Raw genomic sequence first — 12,093 nt, 5'->3', positions numbered from 1 at the left:
CCTCTTCTATGGAGCTTTTTCTCAATCTCCCCAAGTTGGTTTGACCATTGGGCCTCGCTTGTTCCCTGTATACTTTAGGTCTGTCATAGCAGCTGTTAACACTGCACCAACTGCTGGCTGGTATTGCTTGTGCTAAAATACAAATAAGGTTTCAAAGGGCAAGAACCACTTCCCGGTGGTCTATTTGTCTTTGTGCCCACTGAGCTGAGCATGTTACTTGGTCCATATTGACAGCTTAGTACATGTTGGTAGAATGGATAATATACTCATCCTCAGAGTAAGCTCATGAGAAAGACACAACGTATTGTCCTTCCCAGCATCCTGTGCCCTCATGCACACACACCAAAGTACCTTCTGAGGACGCTGGGTTTCTGGCAGTTCTTGTCCTCTGTGTTCAATCAACAGTCCACTGCAAATAGGGAAAGAATTCTCAGTGACAGGCGTCTCAGTGACAGGGTCTATATATTCAGATTAAGAAATCTGGCCTATAGATATAGTATATTTTTGAGACATTCTTGTCAAAAATTAATAAAATTTGTTCTTTCATTTACAGACATGTGTATTAGTTTCCTAGGGCAGCCATAAGAAAGTACCATACACTGGGTGGTTTAAACAGAAATTTATCGTCTTACAGTTCTGGACCTTGGAAGTCTGAGATCAAGATGTTAGCAGGGTTATTTTCTTCCGAGGCCTCTCCTTGGCCTATAGATGGCTGCCTTCTGCCTGTGTCTTCACATCATCCTTCCTCTCTGTCCGTGTCTATGTCCAAATTTCCTTTCTTAGCTAGTCAAATTGGATTAGTACTCACCCTAATGACCTTTTGTTAAAACTTAACCCTTTGCGTTCGCTCGCTTTTTTCTCGATTCCTTTATTCTACTCGGGATTTAATTTTTTAAATACTCCCGAATGATAAATACTGGAGTTTCTTTTCATACAAACTTATTTGGATCTTTTTTTTATTTGGATTTTTTATTTGGATTTATTTGGATTTTTTTATATTTCAAATTATTGATATATTCAAAGAGTAATTTTAATCTCCATAATTTTTCATGGTATGAGCTGCTACCGATGCTAACCATGTTGAGTCACACTCGACATCCAAGTGCAAAGGGTTAAATTACCAAATATGGTCATATTCTGAGGTACTAGGGGTTAGAATTTCAACATATTGTTTTGGTTAGTGACACAATTCAGCCTACAGCAGTGTGAATTTTAACTAATATATGCAGATAGGGCAATTTATTGACTAAAGATACATGGAGTGTTGCAGGAAGGGCATATATATCATACCGTATTTGTGTGTCAAACATACCGAAATTCACCACTCTTAGAATAGCAGAGTTTGGTAGCCTGGATGTGGTTACTTGTCCAAGCTATCAAGACACCGCCCTCCTTCTGTGAAATATAGCGCTAATTGTCTAATGTTACCAAAAAAAAAAAAAAGAGAGAGAGAAAGAAAGGATATGGCAAGTACACAAGAAAGGGGGCAAGATAGAAACATTAGCAGCTAGTCTTGGAATTACGAATAAGGTCTTCCAAGCCATTGACACCTGTAATCCCAGCACTTTGGGAGACTGAGGAGGATCACTTGAGCCCAGGATTTTGAGGTTACAGTGAGCTATGATCAGGCCACTGTGCTCCAACCTGGAAGAGCAAGATTCTGTCTCTAAAAAAAAAAAAAAAAATAGCAAGCGAAGAAGAAAATGATAAAAGAGAGAATAAGGCCTTCTGAGTGCAGCAAGTTTCAGTGCACATGAATTTGTGTTCAAGCTAGTAATCAGGTTATATAGTTTTAACATAAACAATATTTTGATTCAATATATATTGTAGGCTTTCCCTTCATTGAATCACTGTAATATGAAATAGCAAAATTATGAAGAATAAAGTTAGAAGTAAAGAGTTTTATCTAAAAGGTTTTCTATATTGTCTTTAAAGTTTGAGGAAGTATGCAGAAAGCCACATAAGATAGAGCATAGCAATGGCCAAGGGCCACTTGTCTTTTGAGTAATTGACTTCTGTAGATGGTAAACCAAAGACTCTGGAAGAAGTACAAACTTGCACTTTGAAAAAGAACTTTCAGGCCAGACGCGGTGGCTCACGCCTATAATCCTAGCACTCTAGGAGGCTGAGACGAGTGGATTGCTCAAGGTCAGGAGTTCAAAACCAGCCTTAGCAAGAGTGAGACCCCCTCTCTACTAAAAATAGAAAGAAATTAATTGGCCAACTAAAAAATATATAGAAAAAATTAGCCGGGAATGGTGGCACATGCCTGTAGTCCCAGCTACTCAGGAGGCTGAGGCAGGAGGATCGCTTGAGCCCAGGAGCTTGATGTTGTTATGAGCTAAGCTGACGCCACAGCACTCTAGCCAGGGCAACAAAAGTGAGACTCTGTCTCAAAAAAAAGAACTTTCATTAAAACATGGCTCATATATACAAGTGTAACTATTAATTTCTTGTTCCCAGGGCTAAGTTACGAGAAATTAATTTCCCATAATGTTTAGAAATTTCTCTGATTGTTTGAAATTTTCATCTACAGTTATTTAAAGAATTTTTTTCCCCTCTCTCCTCTCCTTTTCAAATCCAGCTGATGATTTTTGGAATCTTTCTGTGCCTGGATGCATTTTTGTATGTGTTCACCCTGCTTCCTTTAAGAGTTTTCCTGGCACTGTTCAGGCTCCTGACTTTGCCTTGCTATGGCTTAAGGTAAGTTTAAATTAACTATTTTAAATGTCTAAATTATTTTATTATTTTTACTACTTGTAGAGTTTGCAGAATAAGATTAATTCGTACAATTCATATAATTCGTACAATTGTTCATACAATTTACACACTTTGGCCCTAAATACGTAAACTAATTCTGCTTATGTTTTAATGGATATTACATGTTTATATAATATTATACTTTTTATGTGCACCTTTTTTTTCATAATGGTTTTGAACCAAAACTTTGCTTTAGCTAGTAAAATAATATTAATGCAGGAGGTTGTGTAGCAGAGTAGGAAGGGCTGGGGACTGAGAGTCAAAGACCTGCTTACCGCTTTCCTAACCCACCTGTCCCTGTATTTTCTCAGAGCCCCTGGGCATCGTCTATAAAAGAGACCAGGTTCTAGGCTGGGGCTGGGGGAGGTGGATGCTGGCCGAATCTCCTGAGGAGCTCTTACCACAGGGGTCCGTCCTCCTTTCACTTGAGAATCACTGTCGTAGTGTCATGTAGCCTTAGTCACTGATTATAGGTAAGAGTCCCTCTAATTCGTGAACTCTTGAAGATCGTAGTCCCAGTGGGAAGAATCAGACAGCCTGACCCAACATTGACTAGCTGGTGAGCTGTGGGCAGCTACCTAATCTCTCTAAGTGTGTTTTCCCGTCAGTGAAAAGGGGACATGGAGAGCTCAGCATCTTTTACCACAAAGATTGGGGACATGTAAAAAGAATTCCCATCATAGTGCCTGCTTCATAGTGGACAAAAACAGATCTCAGTTTCCTTCCCTTTCTTCTCTACCAAAACTAGGAATACTAAGGTGAAAATGTTAAGCTACATGAAGCTTAATGCTTTATTGGTCTTGAGGTTAGAAGGAAGTTTGGATTTTACAGTTTTCTTTCTTTGTATAGTTACATCAGTATGTCTCTACTCTGTGTAGTGACTCTTTATAGCATTGTTATTTAGTTCTTGGCAGAGTTATCCAAATTACTTTTCTAAATACATTTCATTCTGCAAAAGTTTTAAAATGCTGCAATGGGCAATAATATGTGAATCTTCTTTTAACTGTAGTGACTATTCCATGGTATATAAAATATGTAATTAATAAAATAATCATAGAAATTGACCACAAAATTATTGGTCAATATACAGAATTATATGTTGTTTTGTTTTTAAAGACTTAAGTCATGGAAGATTCTCTTTTAAAGTAGTAAATGAACACATACTTAATATTTAGTAATACATATAGTCCCCTTAAAAATGAGCCTTAATCAGTTTTGACAAGAAGAAATCCTTCCAATATAAATTGAAATAATTGAATGATCATGATCATATTGTGAAAAGAGTAAAAATTCTTTGCAAGATTGCATGGAGTAAAACAATTATAAAAATTCAGCTTGTGTTGTTGTTATTATATATGTGATACATTATATTCTGTAACCTTACTTGCCTTCCAGGATAAGAGTGAATAGTGTTAAATATTCTGTTAGTCACAGGTTAATCAAATGGGAGGATGTTTTTAGGAATTTAGTCATCCACTTTAAGATAATTTCCAGAACATTCTTTATACCTTTAGGAGAATTTTTAAGAGTCCTTATTCTTATTAACAAACCTTTTTAAAGACTTTTGTAGCATGATAGTTTAATATTATTATACCAGGTTTAACTTCAGTGTACTATTTTATTTTTATCACTATTGGGAGCTCCACAACATCATGGCATTTTAGTTACCTTTTCAGAAGACCAAAATAAAATCTAATAAAACAATACTAAATATAAATCTTTATGTGTGAGTTCATAAAGAAAATGTACATACAGAAATTTAGATAAAGTCAGGTGAAGCTACCTGATGTAGAAAAATATCATGTAGGAAGTTTTCTATTTACATTATGAGCTATTCTTAGATTAACAATGAGGCAAGTTTGTTTCTAGCCATCTTTATATGAATGGCTTTCAAAGACATGTCATGCTCTAACCAGCTGTTGGCATGATGAGATGAATTGTTAAAAGGATATATAACCTAAAGACTCTTCATTCTGCACGGTTCCTTCCTTGGGTATGGTTAACACACACATGATGTGACACACAGTGACCACGGTGATTTGCCAGTGTTCCCAAGGGTCTCTCTTTGGGGGCACTTATTTGAAGATCCATCTTATACAGGCACCTAGAGCTGTGTTGCACTCAGGTTCATTTCTGTATGTCCCCTGTCACTTGGGAGGTCAGAGCACCTAAGTGGCATTTTAAAAGTCTTTCGGTGTTTGTTCTAAAAACAAAGAGGTGTTGCAGTGAATTGGGAAATCTTAAATCTTCTACTCCCATTTGTGAGTGGTTGATCATCCCTGCACCCAATCTCTTTTAGATCTTTTAGGGGTTTTTTTTAGTACATAATAAATGGTTGCTTTTTCTATTAATTTGAAATACTTTTCATTCTAAATTAATTTGAGAAGCATTTGAAAATGAAGTGTTTCTATTTGTAAAATTTTATGGCTAAAGTGACACTAGAGGGCAGCCTGTTACTACATTTAAGACTCCATTAAAGTTCCCTCGGTCAATATTTATATGATACATATAAAATATAAAATACAGTTAAGACTCTGTAACAGAATTTCAGTAATTTTAAATACTCTTTGTGAGCGTCAGATTACAGAGCCAGGTTACACAGAGTATGAAAATACTGCCTTAATGTCTTAGTGTCTTAAGTATGCTGTATCAAAATTGAGTCGTTTGCCCTTATAGCAATATGAGTTGCAATTTTGGTTTCTTTGAGCAATTTAGAAAGAAACATCTCTTCAGTCATTATTTTGAAAGCACAAAAGTTGGCCGGGTATGGTGGTTTACACCTATAACCCTAGCACTTTGGGAGTCTTTGAGATGGGAGAAAATGAAAAACAAAATTAGCCAGATGTGGTGGCACATGCCTGTAGTCCCAGCTACTCTGGAGGCTGAGGTGGAAGGATCACTTGACCCCAGAAGTTTGAGTTTGCAGTAAGCTATGATCACACTGCTATACTCTTTCTTGAATGACAGAGGCCCTGTCTCTTAAAATAAAAATTAAGGGAAAAAAAGCATAAGATTTAAAATATTTGATAGTGTGAAAAGTTATATTAAACAAAGCTATTGTTATATTAACTCTAAGACATTTCAAATATTTTAGGAATATAAAAATACTTTTTATTTTTACAAAGTGATTATTTAGAAATAGCCAAATTCTGCCTTCTTACAGCTTTCCTTTCAGTGTTCTCTACTTCTGTTAAAGATTATTTGATTTGTCTTGCCTATAGTGATACCATGTTCCATCTTTTTCAGCAAGCAAAAAGTGCTCTTTCCTTCAGTCTGACTTTATTTTTTTCAAAGAGATAAGAAGAAATTAAAGAGACCAGCAAAGAAGTTGATTGTAATCTTTTTTCTAACTAATGTTTTCTCCTTCTCATTCTTTTCTATTTTAATCTTCTTTCTATAAAAACTTGCTGTCTTCCTAGTCTCTTAGTTCTTTGAAAGTATTTCGAAAAAAGGGGAGAAAAGTCTATTTGTCAAGCTAATCAAGATGCTGACATAAAAAGACTGTTTGCAGTCTCTATTACTGTGTATTTTAATATCACCTCATAAAAGAGGTAATATTAGTGCCTTCTTTTCCTAGTTGAGATCAGGGTTCCCTCCTCCTCTGGTTGCAGAGTTTAGTCCAGTATGGCATTTGTGAGACCTTTTAAAGCACTTAAAACCCCAGGTTTTCTGCTTTGTAATTTGATCTTTGAACCTATTTCTAGATCTCCCACACACTTGCAATGGTTTTTGGCTTTGGTTTTGGGTTTTTTGCCAGTATTGACAACTAAGTAAATAGAGACTTTCTACCTTTCATTAAGGCTGAGGATACCTTTCATTAAGGCTGAGGACAAGACAAGTGCCTTAAGTGCTTCCTGTTTCTGTAGCACCTCAAGTAAACCCAGACTTCATCAGAATTGCTCAACCAGCAGGGTGTTTTGCCAGCATTTGACCCTATTAGTAAAGTATTCTTCATTTTGAGATGGTAGGGCAGCTATCTTGAGTTCATAGTTCTGTGTTGTTTGCAGAGAATACACTGCTTCTCTAAAAAGTTTACATCTGTTCTGATCTCAAGAATGGTCAGCTGAAACTGTTTCTGGTGAATTAACAATCTTGAAAAGTCTTTGTCTCATCCAAGTTTAATTGTAGACTAAAAAAAAATCATCTGAATTTTTTGAAAGTAGATTCATGTATGTATTTCTTCCCTCTTTCCCAGATAAAGTAGTGTCATTTTAGAAAAACATTTGAGAAACTTCTTGGATTACAATAATCTTTTTAATGATTGAGAACATAGAAAATAGAATTAAGTTTGATTCATTTTATGAGATATCTTTTTCTTGGAAGAATGATAGCATTTTGTTTTTCAGAAAAGCAGATTGATCTATATTATGTTAAAGAGGTATCAAATATCATTTTTCCAAGTTACTTGTAGTATAAATAAAAAACAGCCAATTATATAAGTCTTTCTAATTTCCCTGGCATCTTTGTGAGCCCTCTTTTCTCCTAAAATTTGTGACTTCATTTTTTGTTTTAGAATTCTCAGTTATATTAGAGTTAAAAGTTGAGGGAGATTATAGAGAAAAATGATACAATCTGGTCCCAGGAACTGAGTTATTGAAAAAACTTTACTGAAACATTTTAGACACTGATAAGTTAGTTGAGTAGGTTTTAGTAATAAATGCTAGAATATTTTTCTTTTATTATTAAAGCAAATTAAATATATATAAGCAAATTTTCTGATCCCTCGCCTCTGTTTTATATATAACTCTTATTTGAGGCTTGGTGGACTTTTGTTTGTTTGAAGAGGCAACAGTGTCTTTTTCTTTTGAGTTTATCCCATAGGAAAGCTCTTAACTCCCAGAAGAATCATGAATTTCAAATGCTTGAGAATTTCTTAACCTATTGGGTTTCCTCTGTATGCCTTACTTCTTTTGAAACTGTTCTACCCCAAGTTAACTTCACATATATATTATAAATAGATTTTTCTCTTTTTTAGGCAAAATTAAGCCTTGATTTTGGCCTAAGTGATTAATGCCACCACTATAGCACATGTTAGGGAGAGCTCTTGGTAACTTTGGGGAAACAAGTATGCCTGTTATTTCTTCTTACCAGGGCTGATCTATGTGGCTTATTTTTCAAGAGCAATATACTTGTTAAATTAGAAAGTCTCCGTAACTGTCAGGTTTTGTTGTCCCTATTTCCTCACCATGGCGCTCTAAGTAGCGTAGCAACATTACAACCTTCTCTCTTTCTTTCTCTCTTGTAAATCAGACCGAAGGGAGGAGCACTTTCACTTCCTTTATAGAATGGAATGTGGTGGCACAGGGACTCCTTGTGGTGAGTAAACCCTGATTTTTCCTTCTATACTCTTGGCCAAATTGACATCAGTACAAGCGAATATTAAATGCAAAAGTAAACAACAGAGGCAGACATAACCATTTGGGGATGGAAGCATACTGAAGAAAATGGGGTTCCCTATCTTTTCTTTACTTGATCTTAAAGTTTTGTCCGTATTTATTTATAAAGGATTTGGCAATGATTTTACCTAATATGAAAACCATTCAATAAAATGATCTTTAATTGCACATGTTGGTTTAGGCCTAACAGCAAATACTTCATCCCCAATGCTGCAGGGAGTCGGCTGCACTTAATTCTTTCCATATAAGCAGTTTTTATTTTACATTACTCCAAATACTGAACATAGCTTTAAACCAGTTACTTTTTTGTAAGTCCAAGGAAAGGTTTTCAATGTTCATTTTAAGTGTTACATAATTATTTTTCTACTATATATGTCAGTCAAACTTGAGATTGAAAATATTCACTTTTCTCATTCAAGAAAACATCTTGATCTCACTACGAAAATATTATAAAGTAACTACTCTTTCAAAAATGTAAACCATATTTAATATTTTACATTTTTTATTTCAATAGTGCTTGTATTTCTTCACTCTTTTAGTTATACCTCAAATAGCTAAAAGTGTTAAAGACAGAGAGAAAGAGAGATCTAGTCTATGTGTTGTATGATAAAATAACTCATGCTGATACCCTGATGTATTTCAATTAACTATGCAGGGATTCTCCCATTTCTCTTGCTCATTTTGTTGCCACCTCTTACTTCCTGATCTTCCTATCCATTACCAGTTTTTGCTTTAATCCTAGTCAGCATATTATCTTCTGCTAAAGAGGAGGAGGAAAAAGCTAACCCTTGATCATCTTTCTTTTCTACATAATTGTTTCCATAAATTTATGAGCCCTCAACAACTGGAGACACGCTAATTGGCAAATTGTACAATGTAAAATTGTAAATTGTACAGCTGCTAAAAGGACAATAGAAGTATTTGTGTGAATAAAAGATAAAATTTAGAATGTGGAAAGTTTAGTTTCTGTAAGGGTGGCTTTAAGGTCTGTTGAATATGTTATTTGCATGTAATTTGTCTTGTGATGACACACAGACAGACCTATAAATTAGATGGGTGGGTTTTTTACCTTGTTGTTTTAACCAGGTAAACGTATTTGTAAATTAGATCTTTTCTTAGAGACACTAGGAAATTTCAATTTTAGGAATTTATCCTACAGATATACTTTCATGTATGAGACATGTACGTTTCATCATGGGTTTTAATTACAAAAGACTGAAAATCTGTCAATGATATGTTGAATAAATTATGGTTCATCCACCTAGTGGAACTACATTCAGATGTCTTTTAAGATCTTAGAAACAGTTTTTTATTTTAGAAACAGTTTTTTATTTTGGCAACTTTTCTTTTTCATTAACAAGGACATTTATATGAAAACAAGACCATTATTTCTTAAAAGTTGTGCTGTTTTTATTCTTTATTTGAGTAGTATTCCTTAATTTTGAAAATGACTGTCATCTCTATAGCAACCAGTTACGATGTTAGCAATGTAAGATTTTCACCAGAGCAAGGGCCACAGAAAACAGCAGATCCAATGGAATGTATATACTCCTGTTTTTCTGCACGCATTTTTAGAAATAAAAAAACAAAATGATAGACGTATATATTTTTTCAGTATAATAATTTTTCCAAATGAGATCACAGTACAGTGATAATTTTACTGAAAGATAAAAGGTTCTGAGATGTTGATTCCTGTACATTTAGAAGTTCTTTTTTTAAAAGTCTGGAATGTAGGTGGTTGTGAAGAGCCAGACTGCCACAGTTCTGATCCCTGCTCCACCACGCAGCAACAGCCGCAGTACAACCGCAGGCACGTTCTTGACTACCTCTTGGCTCATCTGTGAAACTGGGATGGTGATGGTACCTTCTTTTTAGGATCTTTGTGAATACTAAAATGAGTGTACGCAGAGTGCTGAGAATAGTGCCTGCCACGGGGTAACTGGGAAATGTAGCATAAGGTGTTTCTACAACGTTTCTTTGTTTTTACAACCTGGTCTAATCCTACTGAAGATAAAACTAAATTAATTTACTCTGAATTTTTAAATTTTAACTTCTTGGTTCAAAAAGTGTGGTATTATATTATTTTGGGATATGTATTTTCAATGTTTGGTAGATCTCTAATTTCTAACAATGACTTGTATTAAATATAATGTATCTTCATTGATATACTAGTACATTGTTCTTTTGTTGCAAATGTTTATTAAGAAATACAATTGGATCTATACCAAAAAAGCCCTTTGTCTCTTAAATAAAATCACTTTGGCTGAGATCACCTAAGTAGATGCCATCTAGTACTAGAAGCTCTAAATATAGTTTTCTACTTTAATTATTTGTCAAAATCATTTTGATAATTAAGGCAAATTAATTAATACTACCCTACTTTTAGTTCCTGTCATTTTCTTTAATTCATAAAACATGACCTGTAGTTCTTAAATACAAAGGCCCATGGCTATTGGTGATGTGTGATTTTCAGTATATGGTGAGCTGTGCCCACACTTCTGGCGTGGGGATGGTGTTCAGCCTCTGAGTTGATGCTTCAACTTGTTCCTGCCATCCAAGCGGAGATAGTCACACATAGGCCAAGAACTCAAGAGTGTTTAAAATGTCTCCTCTTCTTAGTGTTCCAATTAGAAGTCTGTTTAAATGATCAAGACCCAACTCTTGACAGATGTACTAGGTCTTCCACTTTCAGTCTTGTGGGGGTGGGGCTAGGAAATTACCTTGATAGTAAGATAGCCCTTGGCAGAGGTCTGTACTCTGGGCTGAATGTTTGGGAGATGGGAGATGCAGGTCACCCTGGATTCCATCAAGAGACAAAGGCCAGAATCTATCTCGGAGGGAGAGGAACAATGCTGGAGGAAAGAAAGTCAGGGTGACAGAGAAGTAAAGATAGATGCTGATCAATTTGTCCTTGATGCAATTTTTCCCAAAGCCCTAACTTCAACTGCTAAGAATAATTTCACTTGGTTTTTCATGACTTATGCATATTCTCACCTGTCTCCCATTTAGGATCATTGGTTCAACCCAATGTATTTCCAGCCATCTTCAGCCCTTCCTGGGCAGTCTTCACAGAAGTTACCTCTCCTCCTCTCTTTGGGACTTCTGCAGTATCTCATATTCTGTCTATAAATAGATCAACCAAAATTATACCTAACTGAAAACAATGTACAATATAGTATACATTGTAGAAAACAATGAGGTTGTTGATGAGGTTCTGTAACAACTGCTCACAGAGGCGGTATTGCATCATCATTATCTTGTAAAGCAATATTTCAGGTAACAATCTGGAATCCAGACTTACAGATTCCTTGTTGAACTCTGCAAGAATCTTTGGAAGAAAAGAGCTCCTCATCTGAAAGTAGGCAAAGGTTAGAAAAGAACTCCAGAAAATAGGTAGCCGAGGAATACCAAACACATAGATGGCTCATAAGTCCAGTGGCCAGTTAGAAAATGAGCTCACCCTTTATATTGTTGCTCAGAATATTGTCACAATTGGTGGAAATGAACAGATTCTGCAGCTCTTTAAGAAAATACTTGGCCATTTTATTGATTGCACTATGCATAAAAGCTGCCAAAACAAGAGACTGAGCATTTTGTCTTGAGGAATTGGGCTGCAACAGGTAGAGAGAAAACATCTTTCCTATTCTTCCCACAGGAATTTTAAATCCAGTGAAAGAAATCTAAAATTTCTACTTTTTTAAATATATTTTTTACTCTGTCTTAGTGTTTCCTTTCACAATTTAGGTTTAGCTCTCCATGCTCTGACTTCAGAAGTAAAGAATGATTCTTCTGCTCATATTAATTATGAAAAAAATATTTCAACTCAAGTCACAGAGGACTAACTTCTGTAATATAAAAGCTGTCCTATAAACCAGTATAAAAAAGATAGGAAAGGAGAATTCACAGGAAATATAAGTAACTGTTAAATATATGAAAA

At 35.2% G+C, this 12,093-nt stretch overlaps 1 protein-coding gene across 3 annotated transcripts in view; it reads left to right on the top strand.

Moving 5' to 3' along the window:
- Window positions 1–12,093, top strand: part of TAPT1 (transmembrane anterior posterior transformation 1) — a 62,951-nt gene that overhangs the window by 23,190 nt on the left and 27,668 nt on the right. For all 3 annotated transcript variants that reach the window (XM_012737539.2, XM_076001110.1, XM_012737540.3), the window contains one exon: window positions 2,585–2,703. In XM_012737539.2, coding sequence (XP_012592993.1) covers window positions 2,585–2,703 — 119 coding nt within the window. The remainder of the gene's footprint in view (window positions 1–2,584; window positions 2,704–12,093) is intronic.

This window comes from Microcebus murinus, chromosome 3 (assembly GCF_040939455.1).
Source record: "Microcebus murinus isolate Inina chromosome 3, M.murinus_Inina_mat1.0, whole genome shotgun sequence".
NCBI classification, from domain to species: domain Eukaryota; kingdom Metazoa; phylum Chordata; class Mammalia; order Primates; family Cheirogaleidae; genus Microcebus; species Microcebus murinus.
The sequence above is the reverse complement of the archived record's forward strand: the minus strand, read 5'-3'. Positions and strand labels throughout refer to the sequence as shown.